The sequence below is a fragment of the Cyrtonyx montezumae genome, unplaced genomic scaffold (genome assembly GCF_038088225.1).
Source record: "Cyrtonyx montezumae isolate F1298 unplaced genomic scaffold, pur_monq_1.0 scaffold_9, whole genome shotgun sequence".
NCBI classification, from domain to species: domain Eukaryota; kingdom Metazoa; phylum Chordata; class Aves; order Galliformes; family Odontophoridae; genus Cyrtonyx; species Cyrtonyx montezumae.
The window spans coordinates 266556-289942 of NW_027072100.1; the positions used below are offsets into that span (position 1 = coordinate 266556).

General features: G+C 45.9%; 2 protein-coding genes across 2 annotated transcripts; one reads left to right on the forward strand and one right to left on the reverse strand.

Moving 5' to 3' along the window:
* The first annotated feature begins 886 nt into the window (after window positions 1-886).
* On the forward strand, window positions 887-6188 carry LOC136060168 (olfactory receptor 14A16-like). The gene is made up of 4 exons (XM_065754500.1): window positions 887-1408; window positions 3012-3205; window positions 5848-6010; window positions 6102-6188. Exons 1-4 carry the CDS (start codon window positions 887-889, stop codon window positions 6186-6188), a joined length of 966 nt encoding a protein of 321 aa, XP_065610572.1.
* A 2057-nt stretch (window positions 6189-8245) lies between these two features.
* LOC136060169 (olfactory receptor 14A16-like) lies at window positions 8246-10568 on the reverse strand. Its single transcript, XM_065754501.1, has 2 exons — window positions 10047-10568; window positions 8246-8443 (listed from the first exon to the last, which is right to left on the reverse strand). Exons 1-2 carry the CDS (start codon window positions 10566-10568, stop codon window positions 8246-8248), a joined length of 720 nt encoding a protein of 239 aa, XP_065610573.1.
* Window positions 10569-23387: the final 12819 nt, after the last annotated feature.

The window sequence follows — 23387 nt, forward strand, 5'->3', positions numbered from 1 at the left end:
CAGGGTCCCTGCTGTGCCCCAGGGGCTGTGCCGGGGCAGGGACTCTGCCTCCTGCCAGGCTCAGCACTCAGCCTGCCCGGGGAGCTGCCCAGGGTGCTGTGGGGAGACGTGTGGGCAGGGCAGGGGACTTCTGCTGCCACAGCTGCTGTCTGGGGCGGGGCATCACAGCTCCACTGCACCCCAGAATGTTTCCAAGGGTGCTTTGCAAGAGGAGAGACAAGGCAGGGATTTTCCATTTGCTGTTCTTAGGGAAGGGGAAAGGGTTGGAGGCAGGAATCTGAAAGGAGCTGGGAAATAGCAACACATCTCTGAGAATCCTGCATTGCTCCTTTCTCAATCTGCCGTTCTGTGAACAGTCTCCTAAGATGCTTTCAGCCTTCCCTCTCCAAACCTAATTGCACAGAGTTTGGAATGAGAGCTCTGAGTGCAGATGGGGTAATGGTATGGGATGTGGAAACTGATTGTCTCTGAGGATGGTCTTGATTTGTCATTATCTTCTGCACTCCTAACAGCAACTCCACGCCCAGGAACAGCAGAGCAGATGCCCAACAGCAGCTCCATCAGCGAGTTCCTCCTGCTGGCATTGGCAGACACGCGGCAGCTGCAGCTCCTGCACTTCTGGCTCTTCCTGGGCATCTACCTGGCTGCCCTCCTGGGCAACGGCCTCATCAGCACAGCCGTAGCCTGCGACCAGCGCCTGCACACACCCATGTACTTCTTCCTCCTCAACCTCGCCCTCCTCGACCTGGGCTGCATCTCCACCACTCTCCCCAAAGCCATGGCCAATGCCCTCTGGGACACCAGGGCCATCTCCTACGCAGGTTGTACTGCACAGGTCTTTTTCTTTTTGTTTTTGTTTTCAGCAGAGTATTCCCTTCTCACAGTCATGGCCTATGACCGCTTTGTTGCCATCTGCAAGCCCCTGCACTACGGGACCCTCCTGGGCAGCAGAGCTTGTGCCACCATGGCTGCAGCTGCCTGGGGCACTGGGTTTTTCTTTTCCCTGCTGCACACTGCCAATACATTTTCTATACCACTGTGCCAGGGCAATGCCGTGGACCAGTTTTTTTGTGAAATTCCACAGATCCTCAAGCTCTCATGCTCGCAATCAGACTACCTCAGGGAAACTGGATTTATTGTGGTAAGTGTTCTTGCCATATTTGGGTGCTTTGTATTCATAGTGCTGTCCTACGTGCACATTTTCAGGGCCGTGCTGAGGATGCCCTCTGAGCAAGGCCGGCAAAAAGCCTTCTCCATGTGCCTCCCTCACCTGGCCGTGGTTTCCCTGTTTGTGGGCACGGACTTCTTTGCCTACCTGAATCCCCCTTCCCTGTTCTCCCCATCCCTGAACCTGCTGGTGTCATTTTTGTACTCAGTAGTGCCTCCAACACTGAACCCCCTCATCTACAGCATGAGGAACCAGGAACTCAAGGATGCAGTGGGGAAAATGATGGCAAGGACACATTTCAGGAGGGATTAACTTCTCATCTTTCTCTACAAATGACTCACTGTTGTTTCTGTAGCAGGCTCATATTATGCCTTTTCACCTTTAAAATGCTTATTTATTTCTATTAATTGATACATTTTTTTTGCTGTTCATTTATATGTGTGAGTGTGTAATAAATATTATTGGTTATTATTCCTAAACATGCGTTTGGATTCTGTCTGCTTCTACTGAGGCATCACGCTGCTCTCTATCTCCTGGAGCCCATACGAATTCTGGGTCAGTGCTGACTCTCACACAGCCTCTGTTCTTATCTCTGTATCTATAGAGAAATGAGATGCCAGCAGGCACTGTGGAGGTGATACAGGCTGGATTAGCAAAAGGGATGCACGTTTTAGCCTACGGACCAATAGATTAGTTCATCAAAAGGAATCCAATTGTGCTTATCCTGAAACTTTTTCTTGGGTTGCATATAAATTGTTTTGACTTATAGTGCACCAAATTAGAAAGTTGCTCGTTACGTTATAACAAGCAATGGGAATTTGCCATACTGGGGAGAAAAGAGCTAGCAGGTCATGCAGAGGGCACTGTGTTGAGGAGGAAAATGAAATAAAAGGGAGGAAGTAGGTGCTGTAGGAAGGAGGATGTGAGGAGTCAGGGGCTGTGCTGGGGGCACACCTCCGTAGCCCTGCATGCATGCTGCCCCATGCGGTGCCTGCACAGAGCTCCCAGGGGCTGCCTGAGGGGTGGTGGAGCCGGGCTGTCCTGCAGAGGGGAATGGACACGGAGACACTGTGCTGAAAGGCTGGGGCCCCAAAATCACCCCGGAACTCAGCAACCCCAGATGTGCTGTGCTCACCTTGCCTGGCTCTGCTGCTCTCTCACTGCCCCTCCTCAACAGGACAGGGGGGAAATAAATTAAACAGCTCTCAGGTAGAGACAAAAAGCACCTTATTTTTTTCCTTGCTTAGAGCCTAATGATAACAAATGTTGTGTATTAATGGCTGAAATGGAAGTGATTTGCTATGTTTGTATTTCAGTTTTGTTGTCTCACATCCTGACCTTTTCTTTAACATGGAACAATAATAACTTCCTAAATTAGCCCTGTGTACAAGTTAGTTATTGCTGTTCTTACTGTCCGACCCACACTGTTGTGTCACTGTAGAGCTGGGAACGATTCACCTCTCAATGCTTTGGACATCTGCTGAACTGCAGACACTGTCAGTCACAGTGCTCTGGATTCCTAAGTGAAGGTTGCTAAGTTACAGAAACACTCTTATCTACCAGGTGCCAGCTGCAGGTACTGCAAGGCAAAGAAACAATTTAATGAACAATTTAATTGTATGTGCTATAAAAAGATGTGTTTTACTGTAACACAACCTTAGTTCTGAGATTCACCTGTACTTCTGAAAGGCCTCTGGCATGGTCCCACATCACTTCCTTATCTCTATGAAGAGATATGAGAGATGGATTTGAAGGGAGGACACTTCATTGGATGATAAATTGGTTGGAAGGTCGCAGCCAAAGGGCTGTGAGAAAGGGCTCTCAGGTAAATGGTTTCCAGCAGCTGGAGGCCAATCACAAGGGGTGTCCCCAGGGGTCATCCTTGGGACCAGAGCTCTTCAATGTCTTTATCAGTGGCATGGATGATGAGATAGAGTGCACCCTGTCCAAGTATGCTGATGACAACAAGCTGAGTGGTGCAGTTTTAACAACAGAATTAAGAGATGCCATCCAGAGGGAGCTAGACAGGCTTGAAAAGTGAGCCCAAGGAAACATCATTCAACAAGATCATGTGCAAGGTTTTGCACTTGTGTGGGGACAGTCTCTGATATGAGTACAGACCAGGAGAACTCCTTGAGAGCAGCTCTGCAGGGAAGATCTTAGGGGTCCTGGTAGATGCAACCCTTAACATGAGCCAGCAGTGCACGCTTGCAGCCTGAGGCCAAGTGTACCCAATTATGCTCATCCTGAAACTTTTTCTTGGGTTGCTCTGGTTTCGCTTAGGATGGCCCTGAATACTCCCCTTTACATCTGGCCCCCAGCTGATGCTCAGAAAGGAGGTGGCTATCTCTGAGGTTGTCTGTCGCAGCTTCCAGACACTTTTGTGTAGGGGATCTTTGAAAAGAAGTGTAAGCAGTCCTTGCCATAACGTTAGCAGTTGTTTGAAAAGTAGCACACAAACAGAACAGAAACTGTGTAGAACAGCAGAAAGGCATTTACCAGCAAGAGGAAGATGCGTGCTTTGGCCACAGTCGCGACTAGATGAAACAACTGGAACAAACATAGCAGGTGCACGATCGTATACTGTGAACCAACCAGATCTTAGCACATATTGTCTTCCTGTGTATATATGTTTTGAGTTATTGCTTAATAAACAAACATTAGCTTGCAAAAAAAAAAAAAAGAAAAAAAAAAAGAAATAGCATCCAGCCCTCACAGTAACTGGTATTCCGTGTTTTTACTTATTGTTTTTTCAATTGTTGTATTGTAAATAACTTCTGCATGCCATAGTGAATGATGAAAAACATCTGGATTATCCACTGGATGGTATATGAGTAACAACACTGGTCATGGTATAACAAAAATGGGTGATTTTTCTGTGGTACCAATGTTGCCTTAAGAATTAGAATTATTAGATATTATTTAGGTTGCTGTGCGCTATTTTTTTTCTATTTTTAGTGATAGATTAAATATAAATTGTACAGGATTTATGTTTCCACTGCTGGAATCCACGGAAATAACTTTTTTTAGTGTAGTCTTATCTTTTCATTATGATGTTATTAGCCTATCAATTAGCTTTTTCTTAGTTTGTCAAGGCAAAACCAGGAAAGGAATCCCAGACGAAACCAGGAAAGGAATCCCAGACAAAGGGATGACACTGTACTGTAGAATGATTCACTCTCTTTCATCCACTAATCAGAATTTTAAAAATATGACTATGCATAACTTGAGACAAAGGCACACACTATCTTACTTCAATTTACCATATGATTCTAACAGAGAATGCTTGGGTATTGCCCAACAGATGTTTTAGTTCACTGATTCTTTCAACTGGCACCTATGTCAGGGGCCTTTAGAAGAACGATCTTGGGAAGGAACAATTACCTGCCATGAGAGAAAAGGTCTAGGAGGAGAAGCGGTTCACTGATTAAGTGCATGTTTTCTCCTTTGCCACAAGTGGACATGCCCTCTATTGCAATAGCAAGTAAAAAACCTTTGTTGCTTCACCAAGATCTTTGCCTGATAACGATTGATTCTGAGCTTTTCTTGTGCAAGAAAACATGAGGGAGGTGTGGGGATAGAGGGGAGAGTGGAGACAGAGGGGGGAATGTGGGGATATGGGGCACAGAGACCCCATTCCCTCCCAAATGGGGGCCTCAGCAGAGCTTTTGGTTTCGCTTTCAATTCTGCATGGTATGGGTGAAAGCCGGGCGGCGATTGGTTCCGATGCGGCCCACAGGTGGAGCACACGCTGGGATTGTCTGTGTTGCGGTGCCTCAGAGCCCCTTTTGATGTGGGCAGAGTCCAAGCTTCAGGGTGGTTTGCAGCAATTGGGAGCAGTTTGGGGATTTTTTCAGGTCACTGGGGGCACTTTAGGGGTAATTCTGGGAGAACCTGGGACAAATCAGGAGCACTTGAGAGGGAGTTAGTAAAATTTTGGAGGCAGTTTGTGGAAGTTAGGGAACCGGGAGCAGCATGCAGTCCTCAGAAGGGCAAAGCTAGAACCAGAGTCCATCTGCAGAGCCCCCTCAGCACTGGAATCCCAGTGGGTGGGTGGGCATGTGGGTGCAGCACACTATAGAGACATACTTGGCTAGTGGAGGACATGATTATGTGTGCCTAGGCTAAGGTCTAAGGCCTACAGGCTGTGGTGCGTGTGATACAGACTCTGGTCAGTCACAGTCCTTGACAAATTCAGCAAGAAAAGAGAGATGCATAAGCAGAAAAAGAGCTGTACTAGCAGAAGAGCAAAAAGTTACAATTTAGGGTGAGGTAAGAAACTGCTTGCTGCCAACAAATCAGAGAAGAAACTTAGGTGCATGACTGCCTCATGCTAACCCCTTACCAATTGATTATGGAGGTGTTACATGTGATTCACACCTGCAAACAATCAGGAGTATGCTTTGTATTCTTTAAGAGTTGTATTTTTTTCCTATAAACTGTCACTGTTATCACTCTGATAAAGTGGCAGAGTCCGTTCTTTTTCTGCTGACAGCACACGGCAATCCAGCAGCATCAGTAGGGCTGGCTGTTGATGTTCTGTTCAAAGTAGCGAGGAATGTGTCTTGACACCTCCCAGCAGCCTGCCAGAGCCAGAGCCAGAGCCTGGGGCTCCTTTGTGTTCCTCTGCCCTCCTCGCAGCACTTCTCACCTTGCCCACCCCTCCCATCTTCCCGCAGGTCCTTCTGCTGGGAACACCGCCCGCAGCAGGCAGTGGAGGCAGTGCCAGTGCAGGACACCATGTGCATCATCTGCATGGACCCCGTGGGGGACAGCAGCTCATATGGCACCATGGTGTGCCCATCCTGCAAACACACCTGGTCCCACCGGGCCTGCGTCCAGGTAAGAGCCCTTCCCTTGCCCCGTGGGAACGGCGGGAGCTTAGCAGCATCAGGTCCCGCTCACGCTGATGCTACTTGTGTTTCTGCTGCAGAAACAGGCCATGTGCGCTGGAATTTATTGCTTCCAGTGTCCCTGGACACTGGGAAGCTGGGGCCATCCCAAGGCTCCCCGGCACTAGAGAGCAGTACTTCCAGCACCACCAGCCAGGCACCATCAGAGCCAGATCGTGGATCCCGTGTGCCTGAGAGCAGCAGCCTGTCCAGACGGTATGGGACAGACCATGGGAGAATCTCCCCACGTTTATCTCGAATTGAAAATAGCTTTAATGAGCTCCGAGAGCACCATGGGAGCTGCCGTAATGCTGCCCCAGACTTGGCCAGACAGGGAAAGTCAGAGTCCTTGAGGCCCTCCCTGGAATGTGGCTACAACCTCCGGCCCAGGGAGGGTGTGCTCAGACACGAAGACGCTCTCCACTGCAGTGCCAGGTCCCAGGTTCCGCAAGCCAGCCCCAAACACGCCATGGGAGCAGGCACCCACCAACCCCAAGTGCTGAGAGCTGTACCCACGGCTTCAGCCAACGGGCAGCACTGGGGTCCTGCGAAACCAAAAGCTCTGCTGAGGCCCCCATTTGGGAGGGAATGGGGTCTCTGTGCCCCATATCCCCACATTCCCCCCTCTGTCTCCACTCTCCCCTCTATCCCCACACCTCCCTCATGTTTTCTTGCACAAGAAAAGCTCAGAATCAATCGTTATCAGGCAAAGATCTTGGTGAAGCAACAAAGGTTTTTTACTTGCTATTGCAATAGAGGGCATGTCCACTTGTGGCAAAGGAGAAAACATGCACTTAATCAGTGAACCGCTTCTCCTCCTAGACCTTTTCTCTCATGGCAGGTAATTGTTCCTTCCCAAGATCGTTCTTCTAAAGGCCCCTGACATAGGTGCCAGTTGAAAGAATCAGTGAACTAAAACATCTGTTGGGCAATACCCAAGCATTCTCTGTTAGAATCATATGGTAAATTGAAGTAAGATAGTGTGTGCCTTTGTCTCAAGTTATGCATAGTCATATTTTTAAAATTCTGATTAGTGGATGAAAGAGAGTGAATCATTCTACAGTACAGTGTCATCCCTTTGTCTGGGATTCCTTTCCTGGTTTCGTCTGGGATTCCTTTCCTGGTTTTGCCTTGACAAACTAAGAAAAAGCTAATTGATAGGCTAATAACATCATAATGAAAAGATAAGACTACACTAAAAAAAGTTATTTCCGTGGATTCCAGCAGTGGAAACATAAATCCTGTACAATTTATATTTAATCTATCACTAAAAATAGAAAAAAAATAGCGCACAGCAACCTAAATAATATCTAATAATTCTAATTCTTAAGGCAACATTGGTACCACAGAAAAATCACCCATTTTTGTTATACCATGACCAGTGTTGTTACTCATATACCATCCAGTGGATAATCCAGATGTTTTTCATCATTCACTATGGCATGCAGAAGTTATTTACAATACAACAATTGAAAAAACAATAAGTAAAAACACGGAATACCAGTTACTGTGAGGGCTGGATGCTATTTCTTTTTTTTTTTTCTTTTTTTTTTTTTTGCAAGCTAATGTTTGTTTATTAAGCAATAACTCAAAACATATATACACAGGAAGACAATATGTGCTAAGATCTGGTTGGTTCACAGTATACGATCTTGCACCTGCTATGTTTGTTCCAGTTGTTTCATCTAGTCGCGACTGTGGCCAAAGCACGCATCTTCCTCTTGCTGGTAAATGCCTTTCTGCTGTTCTACACAGTTTCTGTTCTGTTTGTGTGCTACTTTTCAAACAACTGCTAACGTTATGGCAAGGACTGCTTACACTTCTTTTCAAAGATCCCCTACACAAAAGTGTCTGGAAGCTGCGACAGACAACCTCAGAGATAGCCACCTCCTTTCTGAGCATCAGCTGGGGGCCAGATGTAAAGGGGAGTATTCAGGGCCATCCTAAGCGAAACCAGAGCAACCCAAGAAAAAGTTTCAGGATGAGCATAATTGGGTACACTTGGCCTCAGGCTGCAAGCGTGCACTGCTGGCTCATGTTAAGGGTTGCATCTACCAGGACCCCTAAGATCTTCCCTGCAGAGCTGCTCTCAAGGAGTTCTCCTGGTCTGTACTCATATCAGAGACTGTCCCCACACAAGTGCAAAACCTTGCACATGATCTTGTTGAATGATGTTTCCTTGGGCTCACTTTTCAAGCCTGTCTAGCTCCCTCTGGATGGCATCTCTTAATTCTGTTGTTAAAACTGCACCACTCAGCTTGTTGTCATCAGCATACTTGGACAGGGTGCACTCTATCTCATCATCCATGCCACTGATAAAGACATTGAAGAGCTCTGGTCCCAAGGATGACCCCTGGGGACACCCCTTGTGATTGGCCTCCAGCTGCTGGAAACCATTTACCTGAGAGCCCTTTCTCACAGCCCTTTGGCTGCGACCTTCCAACCAATTTATCATCCAATGAAGTGTCCTCCCTTCAAATCCATCTCTCATATCTCTTCATAGAGATAAGGAAGTGATGTGGGACCATGCCAGAGGCCTTTCAGAAGTACAGGTGAATCTCAGAACTAAGGTTGTGTTACAGTAAAACACATCTTTTTATAGCACATACAATTAAATTGTTCATTAAATTGTTTCTTTGCCTTGCAGTACCTGCAGCTGGCACCTGGTAGATAAGAGTGTTTCTGTAACTTAGCAACCTTCACTTAGGAATCCAGAGCACTGTGACTGACAGTGTCTGCAGTTCAGCAGATGTCCAAAGCATTGAGAGGTGAATCGTTCCCAGCTCTACAGTGACACAACAGTGTGGGTCGGACAGTAAGAACAGCAATAACTAACTTGTACACAGGGCTAATTTAGGAAGTTATTATTGTTCCATGTTAAAGAAAAGGTCAGGATGTGAGACAACAAAACTGAAATACAAACATAGCAAATCACTTCCATTTCAGCCATTAATACACAACATTTGTTATCATTAGGCTCTAAGCAAGGAAAAAAATAAGGTGCTTTTTGTCTCTACCTGAGAGCTGTTTAATTTATTTCCCCCCTGTCCTGTTGAGGAGGGGCAGTGAGAGAGCAGCAGAGCCAGGCAAGGTGAGCACAGCACATCTGGGGTTGCTGAGTTCCGGGGTGATTTTGGGGCCCCAGCCTTTCAGCACAGTGTCTCCGTGTCCATTCCCCTCTGCAGGACAGCCCGGCTCCACCACCCCTCAGGCAGCCCCTGGGAGCTCTGTGCAGGCACCGCATGGGGCAGCATGCATGCAGGGCTACGGAGGTGTGCCCCCAGCACAGCCCCTGACTCCTCACATCCTCCTTCCTACAGCACCTACTTCCTCCCTTTTATTTCATTTTCCTCCTCAACACAGTGCCCTCTGCATGACCTGCTAGCTCTTTTCTCCCCAGTATGGCAAATTCCCATTGCTTGTTATAACGTAACGAGCAACTTTCTAATTTGGTGCACTATAAGTCAAAACAATTTATATGCAACCCAAGAAAAAGTTTCAGGATAAGCACAATTGGATTCCTTTTGATGAACTAATCTATTGGTCCGTAGGCTAAAACGTGCATCCCTTTTGCTAATCCAGCCTGTATCACCTCCACAGTGCCTGCTGGCATCTCATTTCTCTATAGATACAGAGATAAGAACAGAGGCTGTGTGAGAGTCAGCACTGACCCAGAATTCGTATGGGCTCCAGGAGATAGAGAGCAGCGTGATGCCTCAGTAGAAGCAGACAGAATCCAAACGCATGTTTAGGAATAATAACCAATAATATTTATTACACACTCACACATATAAATGAACAGCAAAAAAAATGTATCAATTAATAGAAATAAATAAGCATTTTAAAGGTGAAAAGGCATAATATGAGCCTGCTACAGAAACAACAGTGAGTCATTTGTAGAGAAAGATGAGAAGTTAATCCCTCCTGAAATGTGTCCTTGCCATCATTTTCCCCACTGCATCCTTGAGTTCCTGGTTCCTCATGCTGTAGATGAGGGGGTTCAGTGTTGGAGGCACTACTGAGTACAAAAATGACACCAGCAGGTTCAGGGATGGGGAGAACAGGGAAGGGGGATTCAGGTAGGCAAAGAAGTCCGTGCCCACAAACAGGGAAACCACGGCCAGGTGAGGGAGGCACATGGAGAAGGCTTTTTGCCGGCCTTGCTCAGAGGGCATCCTCAGCACGGCCCTGAAAATGTGCACGTAGGACAGCACTATGAATACAAAGCACCCAAATATGGCAAGAACACTTACCACAATAAATCCAGTTTCCCTGAGGTAGTCTGATTGCGAGCATGAGAGCTTGAGGATCTGTGGAATTTCACAAAAAAACTGGTCCACGGCATTGCCCTGGCACAGTGGTATAGAAAATGTATTGGCAGTGTGCAGCAGGGAAAAGAAAAACCCAGTGCCCCAGGCAGCTGCAGCCATGGTGGCACAAGCTCTGCTGCCCAGGAGGGTCCCGTAGTGCAGGGGCTTGCAGATGGCAACAAAGCGGTCATAGGCCATGACTGTGAGAAGGGAATACTCTGCTGAAAACAAAAACAAAAAGAAAAAGACCTGTGCAGTACAACCTGCGTAGGAGATGGCCCTGGTGTCCCAGAGGGCATTGGCCATGGCTTTGGGGAGAGTGGTGGAGATGCAGCCCAGGTCGAGGAGGGCGAGGTTGAGGAGGAAGAAGTACATGGGTGTGTGCAGGCGCTGGTCGCAGGCTACGGCTGTGCTGATGAGGCCGTTGCCCAGGAGGGCAGCCAGGTAGATGCCCAGGAAGAGCCAGAAGTGCAGGAGCTGCAGCTGCCGCGTGTCTGCCAATGCCAGCAGGAGGAACTCGCTGATGGAGCTGCTGTTGGGCATCTGCTCTGCTGTTCCTGGGCGTGGAGTTGCTGTTAGGAGTGCAGAAGATAATGACAAATCAAGACCATCCTCAGAGACAATCAGTTTCCACATCCCATACCATTACCCCATCTGCACTCAGAGCTCTCATTCCAAACTCTGTGCAATTAGGTTTGGAGAGGGAAGGCTGAAAGCATCTTAGGAGACTGTTCACAGAACGGCAGATTGAGAAAGGAGCAATGCAGGATTCTCAGAGATGTGTTGCTATTTCCCAGCTCCTTTCAGATTCCTGCCTCCAACCCTTTCCCCTTCCCTAAGAACAGCAAATGGAAAATCCCTGCCTTGTCTCTCCTCTTGCAAAGCACCCTTGGAAACATTCTGGGGTGCAGTGGAGCTGTGATGCCCCGCCCCAGACAGCAGCTGTGGCAGCAGAAGTCCCCTGCCCTGCCCACACGTCTCCCCACAGCACCCTGGGCAGCTCCCCGGGCAGGCTGAGTGCTGAGCCTGGCAGGAGGCAGAGTCCCTGCCCCGGCACAGCCCCTGGGGCACAGCAGGGACCCTGCTCTGCACGACAGCCCTGGGCACCCGGCTGCACCCCCAGCAGCACAGCCTGCAGCCGTCCTGGCACACGCAGCCCTCAGGGCTGTGTTCTGACGTTGCAGCAGGGAAGCCCTCAGATGGAGCAGGTCTTTTTCCATGAGAAAGAAACAACGAGCGATTGCAGCCTGAGCTGCCATGAGATAACCCCGATTTACTGATCCCTCCAGGAAAAGCAGCTGCATTGCCTGAAGCGAGAGACTTACTGTGTTAAAGGCTGTGAGTAATGCTGCTCCAGTGAGCTCACAGCCTGCTCACATCCCACACATCCTGTAAGTTCCCTCTCCTTTCTCTCTTCTCCCCGTCACCTGCAGATCATGCCCCCAGCATTAATACGTGGTGCACAGGAGCTGCTCCCGGGCACAGCTGTTTCTCTGCAGCTCTGCCCGCTTGTATGAGCTCCTTGTGTCCCAGGGGACCAGCCCAACTCAGCGGGAGAGGATGTGATTTTCTTCTCCCCATCTCCCTGGAGATGTCCATGAGTCTCCATGGCCAACAGCTTCTGAAAGGCTGCTGGATGATCACAGAATCACACATAATGGAGACGTAGAATGGCTTAGGTTGGAAGGGGCATTAAAGTCACTCACTCCCAACCCCCCTGCCATGCGCAGCCTTGCCAACCCCCAGATCATGTTGTCCAACAACCCATCCAACATGGCCTTGAATGCCTCCATGGATGGGGCATCCACCACCTCCTTGGGCAGTCTGTTCCAGAGCCTCACCACCATCCATGTGTAAAAATTTCAGGAGAGTCACTTGCTCACTTACAGACAATTGCTGATGAACAAGGTGCCTGGGGTGCTCCTAGATGTGGGCAACACTGCCTGCAAGCTGTGGTAGACAACCTCAGAGATAGCCACCTCCTTTCTGAGCATTATCTGGGGGCCAAATGTGAATGGGAGTATTCTTGGCCATCCTAAATTACACCAGAGCTCTGATTTTAGGACACCTGAGAGTATCATTTTTCACCTGTCCCCTTGGAGCATGCCGAGTTATACCGCTGACCGAATGGATGAGCTCAGCGTAAGAGCCAGGTCATTGTCTCTGCTCCATCTGTGCCATATTCTGGAGTTCAAGGCATTACAAAGCTAGGACACACCTATGCTCCTTCAATGATGACACCTGAGTTTGTTCTGGGCTCTCTTTTGAATGGCAGTTCCCTCGGGTCTCCAGCACACCCACAGCCAGCTGGCAAAATGCAGCACAGCACCTTCAGGGAAGTCATGCCCTAGGAGTGTTGGTGCTGGCTGGACAGCTCCAAGCCCCACAATGGCTCTATTGCTCGCGTGCCACCTTCTGAGCACCAGTACCATTGTGTAGACACAGGATCCAGCCAGGATACATCCAGTGATGCTTTGGGAATGGAAAGCTTTCTAAAGTGTCTTTACACTAAGGAGAACACCAAAACTATGAACTCCTTGAGCTAGAAATCTTTTTGCATTTGCAGACCTAGGATCTTCTTGGATCACAGAAACATGGCAGGATGGTTCCCACCTGTGAAGCTATGAAAAAGAGGGATAAGGACTCTTCACAGGGGGTGGTCAAGGAAGACAAGGATAGGCTACTGCTCTCTATGTGAGAGCACACTGAGCTCTGCCTGGAGAGGGCAGAGGATCCCACTGTGAACTGATGGAAATGGCTTAAAGAGGAGACCAGCAGTGCATGTTACTGGTTTCCTGATCAGGAAGAACAAGAGGAAGGGGACCTAAAAAGACAAACAGGAGCCTCACATTTTGAGGCCCTTGTCACAGTCAGGGGCTATACTCACTCCAGCATCTTCTGGAGAGACAGCACAGCAGGGCATAAGCCATCCAGAAGATCCCTGGAGAGCACAGCTGACAGCTTCATGACCAAGCTAAGAAGAACTAAAGAGAAGAGGTGCTCTGCTGGATCTCATACTCACCAGCAAGGAGGGTTTGTGAGGAATGTGAAGGTCAAAGGCATCCTGGGCTGCAGTGGCCATGGCATGGTGGAGCTCAGGTGTCTGTAGAGAGGGCAAAAGAGAAGCTCACAACTTTGGGCTTCAGCAGAACACAGCTTGGCTTCCTCAAATGTCTGTGGGGTATGGGAAGGCAAGGTAAGGCTCTGAGGGGAATAGGATAAAAAAAGGTGTTATCGACCTAAGGACCAGAACTTCCAAGTAGAAAAAGTCCATTCCAAGGAAGAGAAAGCCAAGCAGCAATGTCAGAAGTCCTGCAGGAATGGGAAAGATCGCCCTGATCAAACCCAAACAGAGCAATGCAGAGATTTTTCCCAGTGTTCTTGCTGAGATTAGTTTAGCAAAGCTAGAGTTCCACTGCAATTGAACGTGTCCAGGCATATCAAAGGGAGGTAGAGCTTAAAGAAATGTGTAGGCAAGAAAAGGAAGGCTAGGGAGACTGTGGGCCCACAGTAGAACAGAGCAAGGAACCTGGTGAGACAGGACATGGAAAAATCACTGATACTCATTTCCTTCCTGATCTCACTGTTTATCAGTTGGATTGGGCCTCTTGGTAGCCTAAATGCCAGAGACAGTTGGGAAATGCTGATGCAAGAAGAGGTGAACTCCTAAGGAAACAGGATCCAGAGTTGGAAGAGACTGACAGAAATCACAGAATCCTTGAATGGCTTGGGTTGGAAGGGGGGAAAGCAATACCCAGAGTAGTGCCTTCCCATTTCAGATGCTCGAGACAAGAAAGATGTCAGCAAGCTGAACGGGGCTTGGGAAGGCTCAAACAAGAGGACTGGGTTTGAACACTTCACGTGTGAGGAGAGGCTGAGGGACCTGGGCCTGTCCAGCCTGGAGAAGGGAAGGCTGAATGGAATCTCACTGCAGCCTGCCAGAACCTGGAGGACGTGATGGAGAGCACAAAGCCAGGCCCTTCCCCATGGTGCGTGTTGAGAGATAAAAGAGAGGTTTGGCCTGTGCTTCAGAAAAGCACCTTTTTCACACCCAGCTGATACAAGAATTGGTGCATGTCATCCAATGAGGCTCTGCAGTCTCTGCCCATGGAGGCTTGCAAAATTCATCAGGTTCATGGTGTGTCCCTCTTTCTGACAGGTTGGGCTGCAGACATCCCCCAGGTTCTCTTCCAGCCTGGCTTATCTTGGGACCCTATGGATGACTGCTGATGGGAAGAGAGCAGATGTTTACAGGGCATGAAGCATCCTGTGCTGTGTGTGACCATCTAAAACAAGATCTGAGGAAATGAAAAGAGTACACAGTGTGACTCAGTCAGTGCAAACCCTGAGGGCTGCCACTGGCAGTTCTGGGCAGGATGTTTTGGGGGCACCGGGCTCTGTGCAAGGCACAAATGGATCTTCTTTCCTTTTTGAAAGATGCTAATGTCAGTAACACTGCAAAAAAAAGAATAAAAAAAAAAAAGACCACAAGTCAGGGCATGTTTTCAGCAGGTCGTCTGGACACATGCTCTTCCCACTGCTCTCCAGATTTCCCCCATCCCTTGCTCGGTCTTCACTCAGATACCTCCCAATTCCCTGGCTGCTTCGTGACCATCAGGGAGTTTGGAACTTGCTCCATCCATCTGTCCAAAGTCAAATGAACTCTTCTGACAACTCCTTAACTGTATTTATATCTATCCCTTCCTATCTCTTTCTAAATCATTTCTTATACAAATGTTCCCTGTGAAAGACAAGCTTTATGAGATGCAGCTTGGACATGGCATGCAGTTGAAAACTGTTTTACTGTTCATTCAATTGCATCGTGTTCCTTTCTGTTTGTTCACAAAAAAAAAAAATCTTTCTTTGTCCATGTGCAGCTGGTTCTCTAAGGAAAGCAAGATGGAGTCCGTGCAAAGGAGGTTTAACACTGAGAGGGTGACTTCAGAGGAAAAGGCATGCATTCCCTATGGGGCCAATGTGAGTAGAAATGGGGTGGGAAAGTTGAGGAGGATGTTTGTCTGCACAGTATCAGAACATTCGGGGACATCCTGGATCAATATCCATTGCTGAGTGCCGCTCCAAATTCTTTTTGAAGCCAGACTGTAATTAAATAAACAATTTGGCCTATTAGATGTTCATGAGCCTCTTCATCTTTAGACTGTCTCCAGACACTTCTCCAACTTGCTGTACAAGTTCTGAACACTTGAAGAAGATGACAGGAAGGCACAGGGCACACGAGGGCTCTGTAGACTGTAATGGGCCCCAGGGGAAATTAGCTGCTGAGTCCATCCTAACCCTAACCCTAACCCTAACCCTAACCCTAACCCTAACCCTAACCCTAACCCTAACCCTAACCCTAACCCTAACCCTAACCCTACCCTAACCCTAACCCTACCCTAACCCTAACCCTAACCCTAACCCTAACCCTAAACCTAACCCTAACCCTAACCCTAACCCTAACCCTACCCTAACCCTAACCCTAACCCTAACCCTAACCCTACCCTAACCCTAACCCTAACCCTAACCCTACCCTAACCCTAACCCTAACCCTAACCCTAACCCTAACCCTAACCCTAACCCTAACCCTACCCTAACCCTAACCCTAACCCAAACCCTAACCCTAACCCTAACCCTAACCGTAACACTAACCTTAACGGGGCTCTAACCCTAACCCTAACCCTAACCCTAACCCTAACCCTAACCCTAACCCTAACCCTAACCCTAACCCTACCCTAACCCTAACCCTAACCCTAACCCTAACCCTAACCCTAACCCTAACCCTAACCCTACCCTAACCCTAACCCTAACCCTAACCCTAACCCTAACTCTAAACCCTAACCCTAACCCTAACCCTAACCCTAACCCTAACCCTAACCCTAACCCTAACTGTATGAGAACTGCTGAATCACGGCCTGAAACACTGTTTGGTCACCTGAGGCGAGCTCCGAGTAAGCCATGGGGGCTCAGGTGGACTTGATATACCTGTATGACCTGAAGGGGTTGAGCCTGGCTCCACCTCTCCCAAACTCCATTTAAGTACTGACCACCGCCGGGAAAGGATCTCTTCTCAGAGATCCCTCCCACGTGGAGTCCTCTGTGAGCCTTATCATCCTTGTGATAAAAATGAGTGCTGTATTTGTTAATCGTACTGTCTCAAGACTGATGTGTCAGTGTTTTTTCAGTGTTTTGATTTCTGAAAACTATGTAGTTTGTAGAAGTCTCAAAATAGATGTATAAATGTTTTGTCTATGAACTTTGGAATTTGTGCAAATTGGAGCCACAGTGCTTAGTTCTAAAGACTGGACAATGAACAACAAATAGCAGTGACCTTCTAAGAAACTGAAAAAAGAAAAATAAGTGAAAATCTCCTCTTAAGCACGTTTGATCAAAGCTGAAGAGGCCTATGGCCCTTTTCATTTAAACCACCAGGTGGCAGAGAACGACCACCACATAACAGCAAGCGCAGCCCAGGATGGGAATGATAAACATAAATGCAGATATAAGAGACTATAAAAAGTTTGATCGGGAGGCCCCCGTTGCGCACCTCTGGTGGAGCAGAGACTCCTGGCTGCCAGGGCTGTTTTTCTCTTTTCTTGCTTGCTCAATAAATTTTTTCCTGTTGGTAACGATTGGTGTGTTTTGTTCTTCACACCTACAACAATCCTGAAGGTGAGCCATCTTCTTTTTTGTATTATTTGTATACTATCTATATAGAACAACTCAACGTCCTCTATAATACTTCTTTGTGAAGAACCGTCCTTGGGAATATATACCCCACACTAACCCTAACCCTAACTCAAGCCCTAACCCTAACCCTAACAATTACTTTAAATCTAAAACTATATACCTAACACTAACCCGAAACCTAAACTTAACGCTAACACAAACCCTAACCTTAACCCTAAACCTAACCCTAACCCTACCCTAACCCTAACCTTAACCCAACCCTAACCCTAACAGTAACCAAAAGCCAAACCCTAAACCTATCCCAAACCCAGACCAAACCCAAAACTTAACCCTCACTCTGACCCTAATCCTAAAACTAACCTATCCCCTAACCATATCCTTTATAAACAACCGCAACACCAAAAACCAACCCCAACCCCTAACAACCGCCTAACACCTATCTCTAACCCTAACCTTAACACATAACCTTATCCTTATCCTAACCGAAACGCTAAAGCTTACCAAAACCCCCAATTAAACCTTATCCCTAAAACATAACTCAAACCCTAACCCTAAATCTAACCCTAAAACCTAGCCCTATACTCTAAACATAACCCTAAAGCTAAAACAAATAATAACCCCAATCCTAACCCTAACCCTACCACTAACTAACCCAAACCCTAAACCTAACCCCTAACCCTAACCCTAATCCTAACACCAACCCCATCTCCAACAGTAACCCCAAAACCCTAACCCTATCCATAAACTTAAAACAAAACCAAACCCAAACCCCAACCTCAACACTAACACCAAAGCCCTAACCATAAACCTAATACCTAAGCCTACATTCTAACCCTAACCCTTACCATAGCCCTGACACTAACCCAACACCAAACCCAAACCTAATCCCAACCCAACACTGACCCCAAACCTATACCCTAACCCCTACATCTAACCCTAACCCTAACCCTAAATCTAGCCCTAAACCGTTAATTTAACCCTAACTCGAACCCTAATACTAACCCTAAACAAAAACTAACCCTACTCCTACCACTACCCCTACTCACAACAAAACACAACCACAAGCCCTAACCCTAACCCAAACTCCAACACCAACCCCAAACGCAACAACAAACACAACCCCAACCCTAAAACCTAACCCCAAACCTAACATTAACCCTAAACCTAACACTAAAACTAAACCTAACACTAACCCTAACCCTAATCTATGACCCAAAACCTGAAGCCTTACCCTAAACCTAAGCCTAACCCTAACCCTAATCCTAACCCAAAACCAAACTCTAAACCAAATACTAACTCTAACGGTAAGATTAAAACTAACCCTATCCTTAACACTAACACAAACCCCAACTCCAACCGCAACCCCAACCCAAACCCATACCTGTAACCCCTAATTCTAACCGTAACCCAAACCCTAACCCTTCCCCAAAAGCAACGTAACCTAACCCTAACCCTAACCCTAAACCTAACCCTAACCTTAACCCTAACCCTAACCCTAAACCCTAACCCTAAACCTAACCCTAACCCTAACCCTAACCCTAACCCTAAACCCTAACCCTAACACTAATCCTACACTTAGCCTAACCCTAACCCTGAGGAGAGCATACAGACCTATCATGTTGGCCTGAATGGGTTGCATAAAGATTACAGGTAACATCTCCTGAAAGGGAGAGGTGTATGAAGTGATCTTGGGTAGGTCTGTACAACTCTGAACATTCCGTGACAAAGAACAGGTGCAAAGTATAAAGAACTATCACATGAATACATGAACAAGACTGTTTGGCGATCAGTAACAAAGCACAATGATTTTGTAACTGACAGATGTAATTAACTAAGAACAAGCAATTCACTTCATTTAACTAGCCTCTAACATGATATAAATAACATTGCTATTCAAATAAACTTTGCTACATGCCAGCAGAGCAGTAGCCCGTCTGTTCTTCATGCGTCCTTGTGAGCTGGTTTTCGTTTTTTGGTGCCGAAACCCAGGAAGCATCGGTCACCGAGGGACAGGACGTCGCTTGCCCTATGAGCCGCAGTTGGTGAGTTATTGGGAAAGGGTTAAGGACTGGTCATTGACAGACATAAACAAAATGGGGGTAGCCTCCAGCACGGAGCGTAGTATATTTGCTGCAATGTTAAAATCCCTTTTAACGGCAATAGGGATAAAAGTTACTAAGAAACAAATAGATTGGTTTTTAGAATTTGTAGAAACTGTGTGCCCTTGGTTTCCTAGAGATGGCACTATCAATCTAGAAACATGGAATGAAGTTGGAGATAAGATTCAGGGATATTATGCAGTTCACGGACCTGAAAAGGTCCCTATAGATACTTTTACTCTATGGTCTTTAGTTAAGGAATATCTGAGGGGAGACATAGGTAATGAGAAGTGGCACAGGGAAACGCATTACGTTACGACCCCATTAGTACGGTCAATATCTCTCGATAATTTCCCTCCCATGCCCTCTGCCCCTCCACCTTCCCCTCCTAGATACGAGCAACCTTTGGTGTCCCCGCAAAAATCCCTCAAAAATAATATAAAAAATGAACAATTAAGCCCTGAAGATTGGGATGAATTAAATAATGAAGCAGCCCAATACCATCACAAAGAACTTGCTGCCTTCCCAGCCATAAAAGAAGTCGGGGTTCAGGCGCAAGCAATCAAGCAGCCTGTTAATATTTTGCCAGCTTTTTGAGAAGGCACTATGCCCCCATCTTTAGGACCAGAGGATCTTATAATGCAAGATTCTCCTTTACGGTTAGCTTTAAAAGAAGCCAGAAAGGCTGGTGAAATAATGGAAGGATTTTCAGTACAGGCATACCCAGTGATACAACGACAAAATGAAGCGGGAGGATTTCTTAATGACTATGAGCCAATTCCTTTTAAACAATTGAGAGAATTGAAAGTTGCTAGCGTGCAATACGGACCCACAGCTCCCTTTACTCTTGCAATTTTACAGACAATTACATCTCAAATGCTCCCGCCAGCAGACCGGATATCCTTAGCTAAAGCAGTACTGAGTGGGGGAGAATACTTACTATGGACTTCTGATTATTTTGAGCGTTGTGATTCCTATGTACGCTCTCTGCAGTGTCAGCAATTAGGAATAACTTATGATCAGTTGGTAGGAGCAGGTAATTTTGCAGGAGTATTTCAACAACTTACTCATAACCTGCAAACCTATGATTTCATACGAGAAATTGGATTGGCTGCCTGAAAATAAATAAATGAATAAACAAATAAAATGAGAAAAAAATGAAAAAAAAATTTACCGAAATCTGGAGTACGAAAAGAGGAACTGACCAAAATAAGGCAGGGTCCTGATGAACCCTACCAGGATTTGGTAGCTAGGCTGTTACAAACTTCAGATAGATTAATAGAAGACTCAGACTCAGCTTTATAAAAACCGATAACAGTCCTGCCTATACCAGTCAAGCTTTTAAAAAATTCTTCCAACAACTGAACATTCAACACAAAACGGGGATCCCATACAATCCTCAAGGTCAGGGTATCAATGAAAAATATAACCATCTGCTGAAAAAGCAACTAAATAAAGTAAAGAAGGGGAAATGGGGAATTGGGATTAAAGATACCCCTTTCTCTTTAATATCTCATGCATTATTTGTTCTGAATTTTTTAACTTTTGATGATGATGGATTAACTGCTGCCGATAGGCACTGGAATCCATCACGAAAAGAGAAACCTTTGGTTTTCTGGAAAGATCCAGTAGACAGAAAAATGCACGGTCCAGATCCAGTACTAATGTAGGGTCGAGGATATGTTTGTATATTTCCCACAGATGAGACATCTCACTGGATCCCAGAGCGCTGCGTACGCCATGCCCAAAACAAGAATGGGAAAACTACAACGGAAGATGCAAAGATTGTCCCTGAATCGGAATGAGGAAAACATCCGACGTCGAAGAATTCAACTACTAGCCCTACTCTACTAAGCACCCTCTAGATTCTAAGACGAGGATGTGCAGCTGATACATATTGGGCTTTTATCCCTAATCCACCAGTTATTCATCCTGTTACGTGCGATGAGGAAATAGACATTCCTATTTATAATAACTAAAAAATGTTTATGGGACAGTATTCAGACACACATATTAGAACTTTCTCTGCTAAAATCAACTATACTGGAAAACTTAATGGTCTACCTATATGTTTTCAAATTAATCAAACATCGCCCCTCTGTGAAAAAGTTGTTATGCGACATGATTGGGATGTAGAAACCCTGAAAGCATCTTTCCCGTCATTCGAATCTTTTAAACATAATTTGTATAGTATTATTGTTATAGGTATACTAATCTTTGTGATCTTACTGATCAGCCCATGTGTCATAAAAATAATCACAGAGCAAATATCATGGATTAGCATTAATTTGAAAAGGCTTCAGATGGAGCAACGAAAAAATATAGGACCCCTACCTACAATTTAAAAATTAAAAAGAAAAGGGTGGAATGAGGAGAGCATACAGACCTATCAAGTCGGCCTGAAAGGGTTGCATAAAATTACAGATAACATCTCCTGAAAGGGAGAGGTATATGAAGTGATCTTGGGTAGGTCTGTACAACTCTGAACATTCCGTGACAAAGAACAGGTGCAAAGTATAAAGAACTATCACACGAATACATGAACAAAACAATCAGTTTGGCGATCAGTAACAAAGCACAATGATTTTGTAAGTAACAGATGTAATTAACTAAGAACAAAGGATTCGCTTCATGTAACTAGCATCTGACATGATATAAATATCCGCGGTAACCTAATAAACTTATTAGGTTACATAAACCCTAAACCTATACCTTAACCCTAACCCTAACTCTAACCCCAACCCTAATCCGTACCCTAAACATAAGCCAAAACCTTACCCCAACACTTATACAAAATCTATAATTAACAATATTACTAAAGCCTATCTTAACCCAACCCCCTGAAACTATATTAATCCTTTCCTAACACTTACTGTAAGAATAAATTTTTAACCCTAACCCTTGCCCTACCACTAACACTTACCCTAACCCTAACCCTAAATCTAATCTTACACCTAACCCTATCCAATAACCTAAAACTTTCCCTAAAACTTACTGTGAAACTAAATCTTTAAACCTAACACTAACCCTAACCCCTAACCTAAACCTAAACATGGCCCTAATTCTAACAATAAAAATAACCCTAAACCTAACCATTCACTAACTGTATGAGAACTGCTGAAACACAGCCTCAAACACTGGTTGGTCACCTGAGCTGAGCACCGAGTCAGCCATGGAAGCATAGGTAGAGATGATATACCTGTGTGACTGGAAGGGGGGGAGCCTGGCTCCACCTCTCCCAGAAACCATTTAAGTACTGACCACTGCCAGGAAAGGATCTCTTCTCAAAGATCCCTCCCACGTGGAGTCCCCTGCGAGCCTTATCATCCTGAAGGTGAGCCATCTTTTGTATTATTTGTATACTATCTATATAGAACAACTCAAAATATACCATCATCTATACTATTTCTTTGTGAAGTACCATCCTTGGGAGTTATTTACCCCACACTAACCCTAACCCTAACTCAAACCTGAACCTTAACAATTACAGTAAATCTAAATCTATAAACCAAACACTAACCCTAACACTAAATCTAAACCTAACCTTAACCCTAATCCTGTCATAGCCTTAACTCTAACACAAACCCTACCCCTAAACTTAACCCTAAACCTAACCCTAAACCCAACTCTATCCCTACCCTAAACCTAACAGTAAACCAATCCCTAACCCTAACCCGATCCCAAACCGAAACCGAACCCATAACGTAACTCTCACCCTAACCCTCACCCTAACCCTATCTCATGCCCTAGCCCTAACCTATACACTAACCCTAACCGTAACCCTAAACCTAAGCCTAAACTCAACCCTAACCTAAATGTTAAAACTGACCGTAACCCTAACCCTAACCGCAACCCTAAACCAAACCTTAAACCTAAGCCAAAACCTTAACCTAAGACTATTCCAAAATCTAAACATAACATTATTGCTAAAGCCAATCTTCACCTAACCCTATGAAATATCATAAATCCTTCCCTAACACTTACTGTAAGAATAAATTTTTAACCATGACCCTTATTCTAACCCTAAAACTAATTCTAAAGCTAACACAAACCCTAAACAAAACCCCAAAGCCAATCATATACCCAACCCTATCCAATAACCTAAAACATTCCCTAACACTTACTGTAAAACTAAAACTTTATACATAAACTTAAACCTAAACTTAACCCTCACCCTCACCTTAATCCTAAATCTTAGCCTAACCCTAACCCTATAACTTAACCCTAACCC